The following is a 25022-nucleotide window of genomic DNA, read 5'->3' as shown; positions in this document are numbered from 1 at the left end:
AACCAATGCCTTTGAAACCCATCCAGGAAGGCCTGCTGGCCCCTAATTATAGCCCTACCTTAGGGAAATACAGAAAATATTTGTGAACCGAAGAAACGCCACCCAACGCTATCCATCTTGCCCCCTTTCCACTCTGAGCACTCAGAGAAACTTCCTCATTTTATGACTGATTAGCTCCCTTCCCTTCTGAATCCTCCCTATTATCAAGTAATCTCTTCATCTGGAGAAGATAAAGAAAATATAAACACTGAATTCTAGGGAGATCTTGAGAAATGGTGCTCTCATGTGCAGATGTGTCTCTTGCCCTCTGCCTCATGAAGGGCATTCTAAACCCATCAAGGGGCATTTCCTCTGACTTGCCCAAACCTCCAGTGAGTCCTCCAGCCCCTGCTCTGCTGTAATCTTCAGGGTCATAGGTGGTGAAATTCTAGGGAACGCAGAGCCCAGAAAATGCACTGATTCTGAATGTCCAATCCAGACTTCATATTCCAAAGGGAGCTTTGCTCTCATGCTACCCAAAATCCCACAGGGCAGAAAGCCAGGTAACTTTATTTCTCATTGTTTAGGAATTTGATTTTTATTATCAAATATCTACTATAAGAACACTGAACAAAATTAAAAAAAAAAAAACATTAGGGGAAAAAAATCACTGCAGAGGCAGTGCAATACAGTGGTTAAAACAATCTCTGGAGCCAAACAATCTTTCTACTCCTAACTAACTGTGTCCTTAGGTAGGTTTCTCATGATTTCTGCCTCAGTTTCTCCCTTTGTAAAACTGGGATAATAATAGTACCTATCTCATAGAATTAAGGGGACTGAACAAGTTAATATTTGAAAAGTATTTAAAACAAAGTCTAGCACATGATAAGTGCTGTATGTGTTTGTAAAACTTAAAAAAAAAAAACCTTAACTGGGTTAATCTATCCATGGGTCTTTCCAGTCGTTATGCATATACACTTTTTAGATGTTAGAGTAGATATGTATATACAATTTTGTGTCCTTTTTATTCCTTTTTTTGTTATGTATATTGACTCAGTATCCATAATTATAACTTACAGTGACTGCCTAAAACAGATTACAAACTAATTGTCCAACAATGCAGTAATGAGTAAACCATGGTCACTGACACACTGGGTTATTAAGTATCACCTTTTGTTCCAACAACATCAGTCTCATACTTATGGGCAATACATTTCCATCATTAGTAATCTCATTTACTAATCTTTTCTAAGGTTAATCTCGATCAACAGTAAATATCCCATTCAACACTTTTTTTCCCTTAAATTCAGGTTTAGTATTCCACATTCTATTCCTTAAAGGGCACCCAGATCCTCCCCTTATAATAGCACAATCTGTGTTTCCGTAATGATGCACAAAATGTTATTGTAAAGCTTCCATCCAATATTCCAGCTTGATGCAAAACAGCGTATTTCTAGTTGAAACACTTTTCCTAGGATAAAGTTTTTCCTTTAACAATGCACTCTGATCCACAAATAGTTGAGATCTCTTACTAAAAGATGCCTCATTCCCTACGTTCATGTTGCTCAAGTAGGATTCCTGGTGGACCATGAGGGGAGTCTGGTGTCCTCTTCACTGTAATTATTTGATGTTAAATAAAGGCTACACAACTGTGGAAGGCTTTTGCCTATTCTTTTCATTCACAGGTTTCTTCTACGAAGATAATTTCTACTGATTAATAAGGGGAGAAGTCTTACTGAACTCGTATTAAAAATTTCCCCTCTTGATTATACTTATAGGGTTTTTTTCAATGTGTTATCAAATGTACAATAAAAGAAAAATCTCTCATCAATTCAATTCACAGAGTTTCTCTTCACTGTGATTTCTCTGGTGTTGAAGTAGGGCTGAGTGACCACTAAAGGCTTTTCCACAGTCAGTGCATATAAAGCGTTTCTCTCCACTATGCATTCTCTGATGAATAATAAGAGAAGAATTCTTACAGAAAGCTTTCTCACAATGATTACATTTGTAGGGTTTTTCTCCAGTATGGTTTCTCAGATGTACAATAAGGGAAGAACTCTCATTAAATGCTTTCCCACATTCATTACATCTATATGGTTTCTCTCCAGTATGAGTTCTCCTGTGTGCAATAAGATGAGAGCTACAGTTAAAGGATCTTTCACATTGATTACATTTGTAGGGTTTCTCACCAGTGTGGATTCTCCGATGGGCAACAAGGTGGCAACTCTGGCTGAAGGATTTTCCACATTTATTGCACTCATAGGGCTTCTCTCCAGTATGAGTCCTTTGATGTCTAACAAGGTGAGCCATCTGGCTGCAGGATTTTCCACATTTATTACATTCATAGGGCTTAATTCCAGAATGAATTATTTCATGTTTAGTGAGGGCTGAACGTTCTCTGAATGCTTTGCCACACTCCTGACAGTTATAGGGTTTCTCTCCTGTGTGAGTTCTCTGATGGGCAATAAGGTGGGAGCTCCAGCTGAAGGATTTTCCACATTCAGTACATTTATATGGTTTTGCTCCAGAGTGAGTTCTTTCATGTTTACTAAGGGCTGAGTAATCCCTAAAAGCTTTTTCACATTCATCACATTTAAAGGGCTTCTCTCCAGTATGCATTCTCATGTGGGCAATAAGATGGGAGCTCCAGCTGAAAGATTTCCCACATTCAGTACATTCAAAAGGTTTCTCTCCAGTATGAGTTCTCTGATGTCCAATAAGATGGGAGTTCCAGTTGAAAGACTTCCCACATTCATTACATACATAAGGTTTCTCTCCTGTATGAATTCTCTTGTGTACAATAAGATGAGAATTCCAGCTGAAGGCTTTTCCACATTTATTACATTCATAGGGTTTGATTCCAGTGTGAGTCCGTTCATGTTTAGTAAGGGCTGAACGATTCCTAAAAACTTTTCCACATTTATCACATTCATAGGGTTTCTCTCCAGTATGAGTTTTCTTATGTTGGATAAGGTAAGAGCTCCAGATGAAAGACGTCCCACATTCATTATATTCGTAGGGTTTCTCTGCAGTGTAAGTGCTTGTATGCTGTGTAAGGAATGAGTCATACCCAAAGACTTTCTCCCATTCATTGTATTTATATGCTTTCTCTACAGTACCAATTTTTTGATGTTCCATAAAGGATGAAAAGTAAAAGATATTCTCATATTCTTTGTAATCATACTGGTTTCCTCCAATATGAAGTCCTGGATGTTCACTAAATGATGGGCTCTGGTTAAAGATTTGATGGCATTCCTTATATTCATATAGTTTTTCTCCTGTATGCATTCCCATATGATCACCAAAATGCAGTATATGATTGAAAGATTTAACAGCATCAGTACATTTGAAAAGATTATCTCCAGTTTGCACCCTTGCAGGGTGAACAGGTTGCATGGAGTGGTAGAAGGCTTTGTCATACTCATTATTTTCACAGGTAATCTTATCTGCATACATTATGGCTGAGTTACATCTCCAACTTTCAGCATTTGTATCAGGCTTATAGAAATGTTCTATTTGAGAAACTTTCTGAGATGGAACAATGCTTAGGCTCTGGCTACACCCTGCCCCAAGTTCACAGAACTCAGAGCCTCTTTGAGACAGTACTTGCTTTTGCATGAAGACCATTTGCCTCATAGCTGTACTCTGGTTCATGTGATACATTTCTAATTGGTCTTTACATCCCAAAACTTCTAACCTGGAGAACCAAGGATCATCCCATATGTATCTCTCCAACTTCATGCTATGGGACTGTTCCTCCTCAAGAATGCTGTGTGTTGGGATCAACGCTTTGCTTTCAAGATTTCTCATCCATTCTGAAATAAACAGAAAAAATCCATGAGAGCATAGGGAAAGAACTTCTAAGAGTAGAGTGCAAAAGGTAAGATTTACTGTCCATATTATTGAAAAGGTAAGCATGAACTTGTTTCCAAATAGACTTGTAACCCAGAGGAAGATCGTAATAGGAAAGAGAAGAATGGTAAAAAGTGAACAAAAGTAGTTAACCAGAATACAAAGTGTGCACTGAATATGAATAAAACCCATTTAGGAGTATCTTCCCATGAAAAGGAGGACCAGTTATTACGTGTGTGCAGGAAAGAGTTAACTCTACACACTTGAGTTGGTCACACTTTGCACATTCCCAAGAAGGCCTGTTTCATGACTGGCCCTCGGCCAACTCCTAAGGACTGAGATCCTGGAATGTTCTAACTCATAAGAGTGTTCTGCATGCTTGAACCCTTGAAGTATACTGTACCAACTTCTCTAGATAGTTTGTACATGTATGGTGAACACCTGCTTTCCTTCTGGGGTTCTGGAGCTTCCATGATTAGTCAGTCAGTCATGTGTGTCTAAATGACCAACCCCCAATAAACACCCTGGACTCACAGGCTTGGGCAAGCTTCCCTAGTAGATGACACTTCACACAACTCATTGCTGAAGGAATTAAGTGTGTTCTTTGCAACTCCACTGGGAAAGAACTACTGAAAGCTTGCATTTGGTTTCCTCCAGACCTAGCTCCATGCACCTTTACCCTCTGCTGATGTTGCTTTGTGTCCTTGCACTGTAATAAACCATTACTCTGAATATAATGCCTTTTGAGTCCAGGGAGTCCTTCTAGTGAATCACTGAACCTGGGGGTTGTCTGGAGGATCCAGACGCATTTAATACTATTAAGGTGAAAAAATAATAACTGGCTTAACAAAAGACAGATGAACAACCAGCCCCTCAGCAACTAATGTTTAAATTATTAAAGTGTGCTAATTCATTTCTATGTTATAATGTCCTTTCTGTTCCCCTACTTTGACACCTGTCAAAAAAAGAAGGGGATGGGGTTAAGAGAAAGTATCACCAACAAAGGCTTCAAGCTATCACATTATTTCCTATCTCACAGCGTTCAGTCAATAACACAAAATCATCCGCCCGAATGGCAAAAATCACATGGTTTCAGGATACTCCTTAAGTTCTTCTAACATGTGTAGAATAATGACAAAAGAGATAGACTTGAAAGACAGCACACTGCAATGAAGCAGATACAGGAGTTATAGTCTGATAATCTGTATTTAAGTACTGGCTCTGCCACTATCCTTACGTGACTTTTCTGAAGATTAAATGAGATTGTGAATCCAGCAAAATGTCTGGCAAATTCAATATGTGGAAGCTACCTATCATCACTGCTGAGGTATCAGTCCTCCAACAACAGGAGTCTGTATGTTTCCTATTGCAGCTGTAACAAATTACCACACATGTAGTGGCTTAAAATAACAAACTCACTGTCTCACAGTCTGAAAGTCAGAAGTTCTAAATGGCTTTCACTGGGCTAAAATCAAGATAGCTTTCCTCAGAAGCTCTAGGGGAAAATCCACATCCTTGCCTTTTCCAGCTTTAAAAGCTGCCTGCATTCTTTGGCTTGTAGCTCCCCCCTCCATCTTCAAAGTATATCATTCCAACCTTTGTTTCTGTCAGTCACATCTCTGTGTCTCTGACACTCCTGCCTCACTCTTAGAACGACCTCACGATAACATGGGCCCATCCAGACGATCCAAGATAATCTATCTCAAGATCCCTAGTTTAATTCACATCTGAAAAAGTCTCTTTTGCCATATAAAGCACCATATTCACAAATTTCAGATGTGGACATTTTGCGGGGGTGGGTATCATTATTCAGCATACCACAGGGTCTATTGCTGCAGGTGCCCAACAGGGCCTAGACCCTTGTCCTCTTTCTCCAGGTTTTTCTTCTTTCTTCACTATACACCATTTTCCCCCTTTTACTACCCAAGTCCATTACAACAGAGAGAGATCCTACTCTGCTCAAGAAATGGCACTTACTATCAATTTTAAGCTTAGCTCCTAGTAGTTAGGGAATGATCTTCAAACAACTTTTGAATTTTTCCAGTAGAAACTTTAAAAAATGGTAGCTGACCAAGTCACTGATTAGATAAACAATGTCCGTCCAGCTTCATACTCAGTACTTATGGCCTGAGTGTCTCTTCCCCCTGTAAATTATAATCTATGTGATGAGATGACGATCTAAACAGTTATGAATACACATATTACATCATTGAGAGTTTGTGGGGTTGTAGATGCTAAGCGGATGGGAGGTCAGAAAAGGAGACCACGACAGAAGGAATCAAGGAAGGTTTCACACAAGAGAAATGACATGAGCTCAGTCTTCGGGCATGGCTCATATACAGACAGACTGCTGGTATGGCATGAGCAAAGGCATGCGTGATGTGACTGAAATGTAAGGAGGGCCTTAAGGATGCCAGCTGAGTAAACTGCAGGAACTAGTCAGGAAATGAGCAAAATAATAGAAAAAAATTGGAAGGTCTTGAAATCCGGTCAGAGTTATTTAAAAGGCAACTCAAGTCACTGTAGGTTTACTGGCAGAGACCTCATAATGGAAGATTTCAGGGATATAAATCTAGAAATAACATCTGAGGGGGCTAATAACAAATAATAATTCACTCACCAACTTGAGCTGGAATTTTATGAGGGTGCCTACCTGAGGGTGATGTTGGTGGAAGCTGAATGACACAGCTGACATTTCAGAGGAAGAAAATCTCAGAAGTCAGACAAGAGATTACTTCTTAGAGAGGAAAGAGCAGGGAGTCAGGATGACTTCCCCACTTCCAGCTTAGCAGACTCACAGAAGGTTGGCATCAGGGATATAGATCAGGAAGACGGGGAAACAATCTAGAAGGGAGAGCCGAGATTCCTGGTTCTATCAAGATCAAGGAGACAGCTGAGATGATTTCCAAGAAGGCAGAAGTGTAAGGATGGAGGTGGTGGAACCACAGGGCTCAGGACAGTTACTTAGAATGGTCAGCATTGACCATTAAAGCTACTGGAATTCATGACTCCTTGATGGAAGGTTTCAGATCCAGATAGGGGGCAACTGGTAAGACTCCACAAAAGTCCACTTCACTAGATGGGAAGATGTCCAACTTCAGGACTCAAGAGGGGGCCATTGTACATCGTTAAATTAAAAACAACAAGATACAGAACGATATGTATTGTATTCTACCTTTGGAAAGGTGAAAAGTAACTACATATGCCTATATGCTTATAGTTGCATAAAGAAACTCAGGAAACAAACAATAGAAATTATTGCAAGTAATTAACCTCGGTAAGACGTCAGTGAAATTTCACCACTCCATAAAAGCAACCATAAAACTGGCAAAACCTGACAGAATAAGTTTCTTCAGAATTCTCTAAATTAACCAAAGCCTTGCAGCAACCCAGGGAGAGTTTATTCAAGGAAAACGGCTGAGTTTCAATAATAACGGTGAGTTTTGTGGCATTTTAACTTACCCTAATCCCATCTGACTCCTCAACTCAGCAGTAGCCTTGGAAAATAACAGCTCACATTTCTGGTGATAGAAGGAACAGAACAAAGCTAGAGCTTTTTCAAAGCCTCATTCCCAAAGAACAGTCATTATCTGACCTGTTTGGTGGTTCCCAGGAAGACCCCACTTGAAAGGCTTGTGGGAACTTGCATAGCGCTAAAAACTTCTAGGAAGTAGGTATTTGTCAAACATTTAATGGCAATGTTTTAAAGCGTTACTGTCTGAGGTGATGGAAAACAGACGGGGTACACCATACACAAACCAGAAAATGAAAGGAAAACCTTAGGAGTGAGATGTCCATAGATTTGAAAAGTTCTAACATATTCCTGCGAATCTAGAAGGCCCATGCATACACACTGTAATTAAACTTTCAAAAGCCAAAGCCAAAGAGAGAATCCTGAAAGCAACAAGAGAGAAGCAAGTCATCACAGACACGGGATCCTCAACAAGATAAACAGCTTATTTCTCATCAGAAACCATGGAGGCCAGAGAGAAAAAAAAATATGTCAACCATGAATTCTATACCTGGCAAAACTATCATTCAAAAATGGAGAAATCAAGACATTGTCCGATAAACAAAAGCTAAGAGTTTGCTGCTAGTAAACCTGCCCTACAAGAAATGCTAAAAGGAGTTCTTTAGGTTGAAATGAAAAGACACTAACTCGAAATACTGACCACCAGTAAAGGTAACTACATAGGTAAATACAAGAAGACCATACAAATGCATTTTTTGTTTGTTTCCTATCTGATTTAAAAGACAACTACATAAAGCAATAATTATAAATAAATAAATCTGTTATGAATCTATGTTGAGACACAATGTACAGATGTAATTTGTGACAATAATAGCACAAAAGAGGGAGGACAGAGCTATACAGAAGCAAAGTTTTTGTATACTATCAAAATTAAACTGATAGTAACCCAAACTAAATTGTTATAAATTAAGATGTTAATTATAATTCCCCGGGCAACCACTAATAAAATAACCCCAAAATTTATAGTAAAAGGAAAGTGGTTACCTGTGTGTGCCTCTGTGTGTCTGTGTGTCTGCCTGCGTGTCTCTCTGGAGAATAATAATAATGTGGATAAGAGGAGAGTGTATAAATGAGATTTTTTTCAGCTTACACATTTTATATAGCTTTGAGTTTTTTGAATCACGTAAATACATTATCTATATTAAAAAAAATTTTTTTTTGTTTTTTTGAAAGAAGAGTCAGTGACTACAGGCCACAAGTTTGGCAATAAAAAATTAAAAAGCAGGTAAATGAATGAGAAGTCTTCTTAGACAAAGGGACAAAGCAGAGAACATGAGAGGTGAGGAGGGAAACTGTAGCATACAAAACTGTTACCGTGTTAAACAGGTGGGCATCTTTGCTCTGAATCAACAGCAGAAAAAAGTCAATATAAGGGATAAAGCTCCTTGGAAGGAACTGTGACCGTCTCTGAGGAAGTGAACTCACAGCCTCAGCCCACTTCTCAAACAAGGAGGGCTTGGAGGAAGGTTCCTCGTTCCCACCTGGGGTCTGCTCTCACCTGGACAAGTGCCTTGAGGAGGATATGCCTGCTCCACTGACCACGGCTCTTCTCCTTGCTCCAACAGGGAGATGACCTCGGGCTTGGCGATCTGATTCCCTACATGTGGAGGAAAAACACAGGCTTGTAGAGCCATGTAACCCTCCCTTGCCTATTTTTCATGAATGACTTCACTTCATGCTTTATGAGCAATAGGGATTTCGTCCTTGAACCTCAAGGCTCAAGATCATCTCAGCCCTTCTGAGGCCTCGTAAGCTTGTAAACAGAGAGTAGCATAGGGGATCACAAGGGGGACAGCATCGTTTACTTGGGCAGTCCCCGCCTTACCCACAGAGAGCAGATGCCCATAGGTCTCCAGCATCACATCACGGTACAGGGTCCTCTGAACAGGGTCCAGCTGCCCCCATTCCTCTTGGGTGAAGTCCACAGCCACATCCTTGAAGGTCACTGGTTCCTAAAAGAGCACACATGTTCCTCCTCAGCCCGGAGCCACCCCCGCTCCAGTGTTTTCTGGGGCTGGAGTGAGGCTGACAGCCCTGGGGAGGAGAAAGTACATAGAGGAATTGTCCTGCATGCGTTCAGTATTCTCACTGATGTGGGTCAGGTCTCACTGGGAGCCACCCAAGACCCTGCATTTGGGATGTACTCTTAGGGAGTTAGATATCTGGGCCCACAATAAAGATGAGCAGGTCTCTTCTAAGATCTTGCCCAATTCTAGTTAACACTGGCTAGTATGGACAGGACTCCCATCTGGGCAATTCCTCCTGCTTCTCTGGAACTGCAGACACTTAATAAGACCGAGATCAGGACCAGGGTGGATGTAGACTCTGAGCCCTCGTCACAGACCAGAGAACCTGGGGCTCAAGTCTGCTCCACGTGTGGATCTAGGACCTGGAAGGGTGACCGCCTTCCTGGCCACAGCAGAGACACTTCCACTCCCAGATTGTCTCCGACCCAAGGATTGGAGGTAGGGGTGAGACAGGATTGAGCAGAGCAGCCCAAGCCAAAGAGAATCACTTACAGTTGCTGTCAAAGCACTTTGAGTTTGAAAAAGTTCAAACTGATGTTTTTAGGAAAAAGAGAACCAGGAATACCCACTAGAAAGCTAAAGGGAAGTCTGATTTTTGCAATGAATGCATCCCTTACAGTCCTTTGAAGCCATCAACATGAGCCTCAGGTATCTGGGCACTTCCAGGGTGGGGCAGGGGGACTGGGGAGCAAGCTGTGCTTCATAGGAGGTGAGCGAGCAACAAACCCCACAGCCCCTGCTCCTTCCTAGGGCCCCCTCTTGGCCTGTCTGTTCACTACGGTCCTCCCCTCCATGTCAGTGCAGAATCATCCCCAGGACAAACACCCACTGCATGGATACACGCGCAGCGCACTTCCACTCCAAGCATCCTTCCACTTCCTCACAGCCTGCTAATCACTTCCCTTCCACCCGCATGCAGCCTTCCTTTCTGTCCCGCGAGTCATCTCCGATCAGGGTCAGCCCTCATGCTGGTCTTCAGTGTAGACTTTACTCTGCTGGTCTGAACTGCTCCTCCTCCACCTTCACATGACTGGCTTGAAACACAGAACTGCTTCTGCTCCAGTGATTCTCTAACTCCAAAAAGCATTTACAACTGCTAATCACAACCTCCTTTAGTGAAACCCTCCCTAACCTTGGACTCCTCAATTCCAATTTTTTGATTTTCCTCTTACAGACATGCCCAGGCCTCAGTTTCCTTACTGGCTGCTGCTTCTACATTTTTTGGGTAAACTTTTTTTACTTAAATGTAACATTCGGGTAGAGAAGTGCACAAAACCTAAGTGTGCACCATACCTAAACTCAATGCACTTTCAGAGTGATCACACTTGGGAGACCAGCTGGGAGGCCAGGCTTCCTGCCCAGGGTGCTCCTGGTGTGCCCATCTCACGCTCCCTAATCTCCCTGAAGGGTGGCACCTACTTAGATGGGTTCAAAGTTCAATAGTTAACAAAGTCCAAACCCACACCGTGGCAGCTGTCAAGCTGGTGGACTGAGCCACAAGTTCACCTCCCACCCTTCCCAAGACCCCAACAGATCCCCATACACATACTTAAAAAGGACCAAAACCACCACATCTAATTGACACAGAAGGAATGAAATCACTAGAGAGATTCTGCAACCCCTAATAAAATAGTGGACATTGGCAATGATCATCAATGACTGCTAAACCACAGGTGAAAGGCAGAAAGGGAAATGTCCGATGGAGGGGTCAGCCTGACAATACCTGCACCCACTAATCCATCACATCACCTGGAAATGGGCCAACCAGACAACCTGTGCCCACTGATGCAGGACAGTAAGAAGGACCCAGCACCACCTATCAACTACTCTTGTCCAAAATACAAAGCCTGAATCTGCCCTAGCCTCTAGCTCAACTACCAGTCTATGGGAGACAGCGGGAGAGAGGAACTCATCCAAGGACATCACAAGGGCAAAATCAGGCAACCCAACAAGACAGGTGACCTGGTTTCTTCAGTACACGAAGCACTTGCAACGTGTGGTCCTTGCTTGGATCCTGATCTGAATAAACCAACTGCAAAAGACATTTTGGGGACAAGTGGGGAAAAGTGAATACGGGCTTGGTATTAGGTAATAGTAAGGAATTACTGTTGTTAATTTGTTGGGTGTGATAAAGGTATTGTGTTTATCTTCTAAAAGGTATGTATGTCTCAGATACATACACAGAAGTGTTTAGGGGTGAAATGATACAGTATCTGTGCTTCACTATAAAATACTCTAGTTTTTTTTTTTTTAAAAAGGTTGTCCGAATAAATGAAAAGGCAGAAAGCTGGAAGGTGACATTTGCTAAGGCTGGTGAATGTGGGTGTCTGTCGTCAGCTGAATAATGGCACTGCCAAAGACGTCCATGTCCTAATGACTGTTACCTTAATATGACAAAAGATGTCATAGTTACAGAGATATGATTACGTTAAGGATGTTGAGATGGGAAGACTATCTTGGATTTTCTGGTGGGCTCAATGAAATCACAAGGGTCCTTACAAGTGAAAGAGGCAGGAGAAAAGGAGAGAATGCAAGCAGAGGTCGGAGTGATGCACACTGAAGATGGAGGAAAGGGTCATGAGCCAAGAAATGGCAGGTAGCCTCTAGAAGCGAGTGAAAGCAAGGAAGCAGCCTCTCCCCTGAGCCTCCAGGAGGAACACAACCCTGTAGACACATTCTAGACTTCAGACTCCAGAACATGAGAATAAATTCATGTTGTTCTAAGCCATTAAGTTTGTGGCAATCTGTTATAGTGGCAACAGGAAACTCTTAGGGTTTTAAAATCTCCTAAAGTTTTTTTGAAGAAAGTAAACGACATAACTGGCCAGCAAAGAGGCCATCGGCATGTGGTGTTCTACACATTCCCGCAAGATGGGGAGCAGATGAGTGTGGCTGACCGAGGAAACAGAGCAAAGGAGACCCCAGGCCTGCACGTTAGAAGGGGCTGCAGGGGAAGCAGGACCCCAGGAGAGGCTCTGGGCTCTGAGCTTAAGTGCCACTGAAGTCATGAGAATCAGGCTGCAAGGTCTATACTCAGGACCTCTATATTCAGGACAACTTTGCTAGTTGCCCCACATCCCTGCCAGCCACTTTGCCTTGTGGGCAAAACTCCCTGGACCCTCCTCATACTCAAGAGTGTGGGAGGTTCTCAGGCTGCCTGGATGAGTGACTACCCTGGAGTTGAGACCCCTTCAGCCCAACACAGGGAGAGGGGAGGGGTCTGTGGCCTAACAGCCAGCTGTGCACCCAGGAAACTGGAAGCAGAACCGACCTGGTGATCCTGGCCCACCGAGGCACATGGAGATTAGAGTGAGACTTGTCAGGGGAGGGAGGGAGAGAGAGGGAGAGAGATAGATAGAGACAGAGACCTAGAGGCAGGTCAATCAGGAATCAGACCTGCTCAGGTGCACAAAGCAGATTTGTCAGACACAGCCTCACAGCTCTTCTCTGGTAAACAAAGACAGACCAGAGGGCCCCTGCACACATGAGGAACATCTACACAGGTGGAAAGACCGAACTTAGCAGCTAAGAGGACAGAGAATCCAGTCAGCAGTCACATCCAACTTCCAATGACCTATACTTCTAATTCCCAGATGGGAAAGATTCGGTATAAAATAGGACAGGATAATACAAGAGGCTCAGAGAATATGAAGAAGAGATAAAAAACACAGCAGTCAGGGGGCCATCTAACAGACAACCTCAGAAAAATAATATAAAGGAAAACAGGAGGGAATTTTTAAAAAATACAGGACTTCTTTAAAAAAGACACAAAACACTAGCCATAAACAAAGACAGATATATTTGACAAAAATATACCAAAAAACATTTCACTGATAAAAGACACCATAGAGACAAGCTACAGATATGGAGAAGATAATCCATATACGGCAAAGACTCAGGATCCAGAAAGCATGTAATGCCTGTATATTAATTTGAGATTCAGAAATCTAGGGATGGGAGACACACAGAGAAAGAAGGAAATACAGATGGCCAATAACTCATTTAAAGATATTCAACCTCACTAGCAATCAAGGACATGAAAATTAAAATAATGCAATATACTTTTGTGGTCTTGAGGTAAACAAAAAATAAAAGACCCGATATTAATATTGTCAAGTGGCAGCAAAGATGCAGGGAAATAGGCACCTTCTGAGTGGGGAGACTGAGAAGGGGCTTTGCCCTTTCAGAGCCACGTGGCAGCACTGGTCACACTAAAAACACAAACACCCTGAAACTCAGCAAAATGCTGCCTCCAGGGTATGCCTAGATAAACTTACATGTGCGCACAAAGTAAAACTGTAAGAACTTCCACAGGGCTTTGTTTGGAATAGGAAAAATGGTGGAAGGAGGAAGGACTTATAAGCCTATTCTCAGAAGAGATGAATAGTGTGCTTCTCTGATGTGGCAAAAGGAATGTACTTGACCGTCATCTACCACATGGATGAACCTCAAAATTGACCTTGAAAGGTGTAGAAAAGCTACATGTAGAAAAAGCATTGTTAAAAAAACCAGATTACCTTATAATGTCTACATAGTTTATTACCTACATATGAGTATGAAAATGGATTAACTGTGTACGTATCTTAAGTGGTTGTTGTCAGGAAGGGTGGGAAAAGAATGTGATTGGGGACTAAAAGGAACGAAAAGCAAATATGGCAAAACATTAACGATGATTAATTTGGAGTGGAACCCTGTTTAATCATTTTTTACACTTTTCTGCAGTTATGGAATTTGTCAAAATAAAAATTTAAATAAAAAATATTTTCAGAGTTGAGTGATGTCATCAAAACTGGAAGGGCCCACGGACTGCCAATCAGGAAGAAAAAAGACCCCCAGAGGAATACGCCCCAATGTCAGGGCCCACAACTCGTGGAGGCCTTAGGGATGCAAAGAAAATGCAAAACTGAGGCTGGTGATGAAACAGAAGAGACAGCAGAAGATAGGCACCTAGTCTCACCAGCTGTGGAGACAAGAGGTGGGGCTGGGAGACGAAAGTCTCACCGTTACCTAATGCTTAGGAGCAAGGAAGCAGGACAGAGAAGGGCCCCACCCCCTAGGTAGGAGTGAGCCCTTCCATTTCACAGGTAACCCTTACCTGAACTCCTACTTTCCAAATATCATCTGCCAGGAAGACTTGCAAAGATGTTTCACCCAAATTCTTGTAAACATTTTTGGACATGTTGCTTTGTACACAAGTATAATCGTTTATCTAGACATTCTAAGGCACTTTAGGAAATCTAACACACCAACCTCACGTTTAAACTACAGGAGGGTTTAAGGGAGGATGTAGGGGGTGCTGAGCTGGGTCTTAGCTGTTTGCCTGACAGCTAAGGAACTCATCTGATTGCTCCTGCATTACCTGAATTCTCTGACAACTGGCCCCTTCATGGAACCTGGGGAAGTTCAGATATACTCTCTGGCATCTTCAGAATTTCATTATTTATTAATATTTTAGGGCAAGCTCTTAGCAGAGAAGGAAAATATAACTAAACTGTGCTCATCCTTGAGACAACCAAAGATGGAGGCAGAGTATTCCATTAATTGGTGTTTTATGTGAATGTTTACTGTGTAGAAATCTTTGGTGGATTGTTATAGTGGGGGTTTGAGAGTTTCCACATTTGGGGGGGCTGGCTGGGGTTTTTATATGGGCTGGGATATTATTATTATTTTCCCTATTCATCAAAATAATGGGCTCCCACTAGCTGAAACTTCACTAACCAACATGTTTGTAAGATCGGACTATTCAGATAACAAGGGATGACAGCATTTGATATTTTCACCAGGTGAATGCTTTATTTCAATAAATATTTAATTTGGAGGGAACAATAGAGGGATAAGGGGCTCTTGTTTGTGTTCCCAAGACCTCACTTAATACAAAACTCACACATTCAAGTCTTGAGTTTCCCACAGGGAAAGATCCAAAGTGGGTGTGGGGAGGGGCCAGGAGTACATGCTCACAAATCACAACTCTTCAGACATTAGAGGGTGGTGTTATTTTAATTCTCCATTTTATTTTCTCGGCATTAACTCTAATAACTCTCAGAAACCCTCACATAAATCGACAGCAGAGTGCAGCACAGTGGTTATTAGAACTTCTTCACAGCACTTCACTACAGCTAACTTCTGTTCCCAAGCAACTGATCCGGGCCCATCTTTCAGCCTAGTCTAGCTTCACTATCGATTGTCTGCAAATGACCGCACGTTGTAAGAGCAGCGAACACCAGTCACCCAAGCTGTGATGCCCTCATTACGTGGCTCAGACCTGAGACGGCAGTGCTGTGACGTGGGGACAGCATACTCACGACGTGCTTCACCAGTCAGCCTTGAAACCGTGGGAGGTTTCGTTAATTTTTTTTTAACTTGGCGGGAAGCATAAAGCTAAGCAGAGATGTTATTAACATTTTTATATCACAGTATCGCACACTTGCTTGATTCATTATTTTAACTTAGAAATGAAAAACCTAAATATAGTAATGAAATTATTTTTGTCTTTCACAGCAGAGAATCATTAGAGTACATGTAAATTTGAAGAACTAGGATAAAAATCTCTCATTTAGAAAAAACCCTAAGAAACTGAAACAGTAAGTTAAAAATGGCTACTTCCAAGTCATGAAAAGAAATAAAATACTGATAAACGATATGACATACAGGACCCTTGAAAATATGCTAAGTGAGAGAAGCCAGACACAAAAGGCCATATATTATATGATTCCCTTTATATGAAATGCCCACAATGCGCAAATACAGAGAAAGTAGATTAGTGGTTGCCAGGAGCTGAGAGTTGGGGGAAACAGGGAGTAACTACTAATGGGTATAGGGTTTCTTTTTGGAATGATGAAAATGTTCTAGAATTAGATACTGGTGATGGTTGCAGAGTTCTGTGAATATACTAAAACCCACTGAACTACATACTTTAAAAAGTTGAACTTTACGGTACATGAATATTTTAATAAAGCTTTTATTAAAAAAATTTTTTTAAGTGGCTGCCTCAAGTAAGGGGGTTGAGCAAGAGGGGAGGAGGGAGATGACACCTGTCCAACATCATGAACTGTGCTGCCCTATTTCTCTCGGAAGCCACCCTTGTGCCCTTACAGTCACAAAGTCCTCCTGCTTCAACTCCCTTATACCTCTCAGATCTTGCTTCCAGGTGCCAGTCAGACTGAAGCCTGATACGCCAGCCTGCTTCCCACAGCCCCCCTTCTTTCCACTCCCCTGCTAGGGGCAACTTTCCAGCCACATTCTAGACCCTGGTTCCTCCTGCTCCCAACACTTCTGAGGCTTCTTATTACCACCAGGATGGAGACCCAGCTCTGCGGCGGGCATTCAGGATGCGGCTGGGTTTGTCCTGGCCTCTTTGGCCTAAAATCTAATTAAGGTCAGCCTTCACCCAGACGTTGGTCATGCAGTGTGTCCCCATGGTGCTACAGGAGGCCAGATTCCTGCTCACCAGGCTATGCCCACCCGGCTGACATGTCCCCTTTACCCCTTGGCTCAGGGGTGCCCTATCTCCCAGGCAGCCTCCTCTCCACAGCAAAAGGACCCCAGGTGCTCTGTGCCCCACGGCCTCTATGCAGACTCTCCCAAGGCATCAGTTGTGCTCAGCTCTTCCAGGGCTCAGGGCCTCCCTAAGCACCTCTGGCTTGTGTCCTGAACCACATGTGCAGCACTAGGCAGATGGTGAGGTCTCAGTAGTTGACTGAACCACCCTGGAAAGTGGCATGGGAGCTCCTCAGGATGGGGGCTAACACTTCACCTTGTTCTCCTCCCAGTAAGCACAGAGCTCAGCAGACATCATCAATCTGAGTCAGGCACTGAATACATGAGGGAAGGTGGGAGGGAAAGAGGAGGGGGCTGCTAGCCAAAAGGGGGTTGCCCCTTATCCACCAAAGAGCCCACAGCACAGCTGGGGCTTGGGACTCTGAACAGGCTGGTTGACAGTGAGGCTGCAAGTCATGGAAAACAGAATTCTCCCAACCTGTGCTCAGGAATCAATAAACTTCTAGCTGATTCCTTCTCTACCCAAACCCTAACTGTGGTAAACTGAGGAAGTACATCGACTGGGATGGCCGGGAACACCCTGAACACCTTAGGGAACAGGGCAACCCTCCAGCAAAAAGCAGAAGCCCCATCTCACCTGGGCCTGGGCTGTCAGAAGCCTGGGGGCCCTCCTCCTCTCCTCAGGGGTCTTCTCCACGCACCAGGTAGAGTCCTGAGGACACAGAGCTGGGGAAGGAAAGTGAAGTCACAGAGGCAGTTCTCCCTGCCAGAAGTGAGTCCCACCTCCTGACCCTGTCCTTCCCCTTTGGACAAGGGAAAAACCCTACCTCCTCATGCTATAGATGAAAGCAGTGGGGCCGAGAAGTTAAAGAATGTGCCTAAACACATGAACCATCCCCCCTTGCTCTGAGGCACTGTCTTAGACACAGTGTCTCTTCACAGACTTTCTAGGCCTGAGCCCTAAGTGGCCACACATTCATTCTCATGCATCCTGTCCTGGAGATATCATCACACTGTATCCCCCAGTGGAGTGTTCTGCCCAGAGACAGAGCTGGACCAGACCCCATACCCCCAGCCCCCTCCTCCCCAGCTCTAATTCCCTGGCAATGGCAGGTTACTGCTGGGAGAGACCACAGCATGTTAACCAATGTGCCTGATGGGGACACAAGTTGTTTTTTTTGTTTTTTGGGGGTTTTTTGCCACACCATGAGGCATGTCGGATCACAGTTCCCTGACCAGGGATGGAACCCGCATCCCCAGCAATGGAAGCGTGGAGTCTTAACTGCTGGACCACCAGGGAAGTCCGGGGACAAAAGTTCTTGACTCACCCCAGGAGGCCCACGGGTCAACAGCAGCCATCCCCCAGGACTGGTCCGTAAGGATACCTGCTTCAGAGGATCCGGTTAGGACAAGGAAAGGAAAGAACTGTGACACCAATCCTAGTGACTAAAGGCTACAAATGGAAAAGGAGAACTGTCTCACTAATGTGCAAAACAAAATTCCATAAGTAGAGTCCAAGGACGTGTGAAACAAACCCAACATAAGCGAGATTTATAGCAGAAATGCACAGGTGGGTCACTTTCAGGAATTTTATTGATATGATACAGCAACAGAACAATTAAGAACAGAACTCCTTAAATGGGCTAGAGAGATATTTGATAAAATTTAACATTACTTAATTTTTTTAAAATATTAGTAGAAAGATACTACTCCTTTGATGTCTTTAATGACAGATACATGAAAGCTCGCTTAAAGATAAAACACACCACTGACACTATTTTAACATTGTTCTTATATTATAAACCAGTGCTATATAGTGAGAAACAATAATAATAGTAAAAAATACGGGACTAGTAGAGAAATTTTGGTTGTATGTATGACTGTCACACAAATCACTAGAAAATCTCTTAGAACTAATGAGACTTCTCAGGAGATGACTATGAAATACACAAAAACTACATTGTCTTTAATACAAACAACCAATTTTTAAAAGAAATCTCACTCAGTTCTAATTCTGTACCAAGACAGAGAGACCCCCCCCCCCCCAATCCCAAAAGCCCTCAGCCCTTCTCCAGCAGATCATTGCTGGGGCGGCCCAGAAGAAACAAGATTTGTACTCACCCCAGGAAGCCCACGGGTTGATGGCTGCCATCCTGCAGGATTAATCCACCAGGAACTTGCCCAGGAGCAGTGGATTTGGGTGATTACTGAAAGCAACTGCAATACCCACCTAGTGATAAAAGTGTAAAAAGACAAAAAATGGTCTTTTCTCACAGAAGATCCGGTGGGAATAAAGAGAAAACATCCACAGAAACAGCAAAAGACTCCTACAGAGCATTATAAGAATACAATTTACATGTCAAAAACATAACAGAATTTCTTAAGAGAAATGAAAGGTGACAAGAATTAGCTGAAAAATGGGCACGTTCCAGAATAAGAGAGCAGAAATCTGTCAACAGTTCTCAAGAGACAGCTACTGACAATGACAAGGTAGCTTTTCTGTTGATTTAACGAAAATTACTGTAAAATCTACCTACAACCTTCACACGTAAGTGGCTGTCTAGAGCAGAGAGGAGGGAGTAACGGGGGAATGACTACTTAATGGGTTCAGGGGTTTTCTACTTGGGGGGGTTATGAAAATGTTCTGGAATTATATAGTGGTGATGACTGCACAACGTTCTGAAAGCACAACAAAATCACTGACTTGTACGATTAAATGGTTAATTTTATGTTACGTAAATTTTATCTTAAAAAAAAGAAAAAATCCACCTGGAAGACCTACCAGTCCCAAGTCTGTCTGTCTCTGCTGGTGCAGAGGCCAACAGAAAGCCGGGTTTGGAGCCCAGACCCCCCCCCCCCCAACTCCCTAAGTTCTAGGCTTATTTATGCATGTCCCGCGACCTCTCTGAGGGCACCGACGCCCACGGGCAGAGCTCTGCGGATTCCTGGGAGCGTGCATAAAGCACTGGGACGCCCACTGGGCACCAGGAGCACGGGATCTGCACCCGAACTCCAAGTTGGCACACTGAGTATTCTGCACTCTTGCCTGCAACTTGACAAAGTCCTCCGGTCACTGTACGTTTAAAGGAGCCCTGGGCTGTTCCCAACTCCCTTTTGACTTTCCTCCGCATCAGATGAGAACGGGCTCGTACGAGAAACGCCCGCAGGGGAAGGAAAGGTGGACTCCCCGGAACCGCCTCGGAGGCGTCCTCGCCTCCCGCTTCCTGGCCTCCCGCCCCGGATTTCCTCCGCAACCCTGCCGCGGGTGCGATGCTCAAAGCCCGTCCCGGGAACGGCCGGACTCACCTGGTTCGCAGCCACCGGCCTCGCACCCCTGCGGGCCGGTGCCCGCCGCTCTTCGCGGGCGACTTAACAAGCTCGCGTTTGCTTCGCCGGGGACGTTCGGACCGGCTCGCCCGTGCGTCTGGGGTTCCCGCCCGGGGGACAAAGGCCCGACGCGCAGGGCTCACCCGGGCCCGCCCAGCTGCTCCAGCGCGGCCGCGAGGCCGGAGGCGGGCCGAGGGACCCGCCCTGGCGTCGCGCCCGCCGCGAGTGTAGGCGTCGGCTCTCCCCACCCGTTCTCCCGACCCTCCCGGCCGGCGCCGGCGGCAGCGGCAGCGGCAGCGGCAGCGGCAGCAGTAGCAACCCCACCAACTGGGCGACCGCCTCACCTCAGCAGCGGACAATGGCGACCGCCCCCCCACCCCGGCCCCGGCCCGGCCCGGCGTCGACCGGGACGCGCCGCGCGGACTGCTGGGAGTGGTAGTTCCAGGCGGAGCGCTTCCGGTTGGACCGGAAGCGCCATCTTGGCAAGTTCCTGGAGGTGCTCGGCCTCCGAGTTCCGCCTTCTAGGGATTTACCCGGACCGCTGTGCCAGAGGCCTCGGCGAGGCGGGCCGTGCTTTCCCAGCCACGGACCGCGCTCCCCATCCACTGCTACCTGACGTTAGGGGGCCTCGGTAAATCGCCGGTCAGCGAGCCTCAGTTTGCCCGTCCGTGAAATGGCGGCTCGCGGTAGCCGCACTTAGCGGTGGGAACTTTGTTGAAGTCGGAGCACTTTCCTTTTCATTCAGTAGTTACAATATTGTAAGGAAGTGGTTGTCATGATACCCTTTTCGGACAAGGAACCTAATTTTGAGCTTCCGCTCACATACGAAGCCCTACTCCTTGTTACCGAGACGAATTTGAGTCCGCTGGACCGAGGCCTCCTTCCCAGCTGTATTGGGGGTGACCCTTGTCCAGAGCTCCCTAGCCCCTTCCTCCTTTCTCCTTATTCGCCATGCCTGTTCATTTCTCCACCCTAGTTTCGACTGTTTAGTTGGGGGAACAGCATGGTGGTCAGAGAGAGAGTGGCCAATTGCAGAGAGCCTTACGGGCATCGTAATGGCTCTGGCTGTGAGCCAGGGCATGGTTCTGAGCAGAGCAGTCATGGGCTCTGGCCTCCTCAAAGGATCACTCACTCTGGCTTCTGTGTGGAGGGCAGACTTAAAGAGGGTGAGGGAAGGACCAGAGTGACCTTTGTACCAATGCAGTAATCAACGTGGGTGGTGATCCGTGGTCAGATTGTGGAAATGTTAGTGTTCTAAAGGTAGCACCAACAGGCAGTAGGTTAAAGGTTGTGCATCATGGGCTGCAGTCCGGTCTGTAATACCCAGAACAAGGAAGGGCATGGAGGAGGCCTCTCAATGCAGAGCTGTTCACCAAGGCCCGGTGGGGAGTGGGTTACAGGTGTGTGATGATACTGCTTCCCTCATACCCAGGACCTCTCCTACTTCAGGTACCCCAGCTTGTTGGATGGTACCTTGTTCTCTCTGTGTCATGAGGTGGCAATGCTGGGGCGAACAGCCATCTTGGATGCCACATTATGGAAGTCTGGGCTACGTCTGGGCTGTTACTGAGGTTTCTGAGTGGGGAGAGACAAGAGCAGTAGGAGAATCTAGGTTGTCTGTGGACATGCCCTTCCTCTGAGAGGTGCCCAAAATGTGGTCACCCCATGCCACGTGAAGGGCTTCAGCTGGTTCCATTTCCTCATAACCAGATAAGAATGAAAGGTAAAGGGAGGGGCTTCCCTGGCTCAGTGGTTAAGAATCCACCTGCCAATGCAGGGGACACAGGTTCGAGCCCTGGTCTGGGAAGATCCCACATGCTACAGAGCAACTAAGCCCGTGTGCCACAACTACTGAGCCTGCACTCTAGAGCCCGTGAGCCACAACTACTGAAGCCCGTGCACCTAGAGCCCATGCTCTGCAACAAGAGAAGCCACCGCAATGAGAAGTCTCCACGCCACAATGAAGAGTAGCCCGCACTGGCCACAGCTAGAGGAAGCCCGCATGCAGCAAGGAAGACCCAATGCAGCCAAAAATAAATAAATAAAAATTAATTAATTAATTAAATTTTTTTTAAAGGTAAAGGAAGGAGGAGTCCAGGATACATTACTTGGAACAAGTAGGGTATTTTATGAACTGGGTTGTAGGGTCACCAATAGTATAATAACTAGCACAAGTCAGCTAGACTTGAAGTTACCTTATACTTTCAAATCCTAGGATTAACTCATCTTCTCCAGCGAAGAGTCCAAGAGTCACTAAGGTCAACACTATGGGATTCTGAGTCCCCCCAGAAGGACGTCAAGATGCTTCTCTACTGCTGGTGACCATGCAGAAGCTCCCCGTTCCACAGCTTTTCTTTGCCACCAGTTCACCATTCAGCATTCAATTTCTCACATCCTTGGAATTTAACGTTAGACGTCTGCTCGTTTTTCTTTTAAGAAAAATATGTAAAACATAGTAAACTCGTAAGAGATTCAATGAAACCCTGTGAACACACTCCTAAGCAAAAAAAAAAAAAAAAAAAGAACATCAACCACAGGCTGAAACACCTGTGTTTCCCTCGCCAATAGAAACCCCCCTTCCTCCAGAGGCAGCCACTATCCTGAATGAGATGTGGATCACTCCATACATTTCCTGAAACTTTACATGCCCGTATTCCAGAGCAATACAAAGCATGTATTGCATTCATATAAATGCATAAGATTTCATCTGCAACTTGCATTTTTTGCTCCATATATTTATCATTGAAAGATTTATCCTTTCAGTGTTTTTTGTTTTTTTTTCCATGTGGCATGTGGGATCTTAGTTCCCCAACTAGGGAATCGAACCCGACCCCCTGCAGTGGAAGCATGGAGTTCTAATGCATTATTTTAAAACTGCATTATTTATTTATTTATTTTGCATTATTTTTAAAGTTTTTTTTTTTTTTGACATGGACCATTTTTTAAAAGTCTTTATTGAATTAGTTACAATATTGCTTCTGTTTTATGTTTTGGTTTTTTGGCCATGAGGCATGTGGGATCTTAGCTCCATAACCAGGGATCAAACCTGCACCCCCCTGCACTGCAATGCAAAGTCTTAACCACTTGACAGCCAGGGAAGTCCCAACAATTGCCTTTTTATATGCTTGTAATGAACAACTGGAAATTGAAAATAGTAAAAATACCATTTACCACAACATCAAAAAATATGAAATACTTAGGGATAAATGTGACAAAAGATGTGAAGAATTCGTACATTGAAAACAAAATATTGCTGACAGAAATTAAAGAAGACCTAAACAAATAGAGAAATATACTTGTTTATATGTTAGAGGACTCTATTGTTAGGATGTCAATTATCTTCAATTGATCTATAGATTCAATGCATTTCCAATCAAAATCCCAGCAGGAGTTTTTGTAGACATGGAATCATATGAAAATGCAAAGACCTAGAATAATAAAAACAACTCAGAAATGAAGAAAATTGGAGAGTTAGCACTGTCTGATCTCAAAAATTATTATAAAGTACATAATCGAAACAGCATGCTATTGGTATAAACAGATACATCAATGAAACAGAATATATAGTTCAGAAATAAGCCCATACATCTATGGATAACTGATTTTTTACAAAGGCACAGAAGGCAACACAGTGGGAAAAGGATAGCCTTTGCAACAAGTAGTACTGGAACAACAGAATATCTATCTTTATATTTTTTTAAAAAAAAGAACTTTGATCCTTAACTCACACCATGTACAAAAATTAAATAAAAGTGAATCAACAATAAGAACCCAATTGTTGAAAAAAGGGTAAAATATTTTCATGAAAGAAAATAGGCAAATGACAAACAAGCACTTGAAAAGATGTTCAACATCAATAGTAATTAGAGAAATATAAATTAAAACCACAATGAGTGGCTTCCCTGGTGGCGCAGTGGTTAAGAATGCAGGGGACACAGGTTCAATCCCTGGTCTGGGAAAATCCTACGTGCCATGGAGCAACTAAGCCCATGCACCACAGCTACTGAGCCTGCGCTCTAGAGCCCGCGAGCCACAACTACTGAGCCCACGTGCCCCAACTACTGAAGCCCACGCACCTAGAGCCCATGCTCTGCCACAAGAGTAGCCACTGCAATGAGAAGCCCATGTACCACAATGAAGAGTAGCCCCCGCTCACCAAAACTAGAGAAAGCCCACGTGCAGCAACAAAGACCCAACACAGCCAAAAATAAATAAATAAAATAAATAAATTTATTTAAAAAAAACACACAACGAGAATCCAATACACATCTACTGGAGTTGCAAAAATCAAAAAGAATGACCATACCAAATATTGATGGGGATGTGGAGGAACTGGAACTCTCATACTTTGCTGATGGTAATGTAAAATGATATAGCCACTTTGAAAAACAAAATGACAGTTTCTTAAAATGCTGAACTTACACCTACTGTATGATCCAGATATTTTAATCCTATTTATCCAAAAGGAAATATATGTCCATACAAAGACTTGTACACTATACTAGTGTTCATAGCAGCTTTATTTGTAATAGCCCCAAACTGGAAACAACCCAAATGTCCACCAACAAATGACTGGATAAACAAATTGTGGTAGATCCATAAAATGGAATACTAGTCAGCAGTAAAATGGAATGACCTATTGATACATGCAACAACATGGATGGATCTCAAAATAATTATGCTAAGAAGCCAGTTCCCCCTCCCAAAAAAAAGAGTATGCAACATATCATTCCATTTATATACAAGTCTAGAAAATTCAAGCTAATCTATAGTAACCGAAAGCAGACCTGTGGTCATTTGGGAACAGA

The 25022-nt window shown here is 43.8% G+C and overlaps 1 protein-coding gene across 18 annotated transcripts in view; it reads right to left on the bottom strand.

The window, feature by feature from the left end:
- The window catches only part of ZNF606 (zinc finger protein 606), a 65870-nt gene that overhangs the window by 8708 nt on the left and 32140 nt on the right, over positions 1-25022 (bottom strand). For 4 of the 18 annotated variants that reach the window (XM_082436278.1, XM_082436280.1, XM_082436282.1 and 1 more), the window contains 8 exons: positions 22410-22643; positions 20194-21789; positions 19009-19117; positions 18216-18272; positions 17525-17613; positions 9189-9315; positions 8862-8960; positions 548-3794 (listed from right to left, as the gene is read on the bottom strand). In XM_082436278.1, coding sequence (XP_082292404.1) covers positions 1807-3794; positions 8862-8960; positions 9189-9315; positions 17525-17613; positions 18216-18272; positions 19009-19039 — 2391 coding nt within the window. In that variant the 5' untranslated portion in view covers positions 19040-19117; positions 20194-21789; positions 22410-22643 and the 3' untranslated portion in view covers positions 548-1806. Of the gene's footprint in view, positions 1-547; positions 3795-7293; positions 7353-8861; positions 8961-9188; positions 9316-17524; positions 17614-18215; positions 18273-19008; positions 19118-20193; positions 21790-22409; positions 22644-24520; positions 24566-25022 lie in introns of those variants that run through there. The other 14 variants (XR_014256485.1, XM_082436284.1, XM_082436270.1 and 11 more) reach the window with 10 other exon arrangements.

The sequence above is a fragment of the Balaenoptera physalus genome (assembly GCF_965194825.1).
Source record: "Balaenoptera physalus genome assembly, chromosome: 19".
NCBI lineage: Eukaryota > Metazoa > Chordata > Mammalia > Artiodactyla > Balaenopteridae > Balaenoptera > Balaenoptera physalus.
The sequence above is the reverse complement of the archived record's forward strand: the minus strand, read 5'-3'. Positions and strand labels throughout refer to the sequence as shown.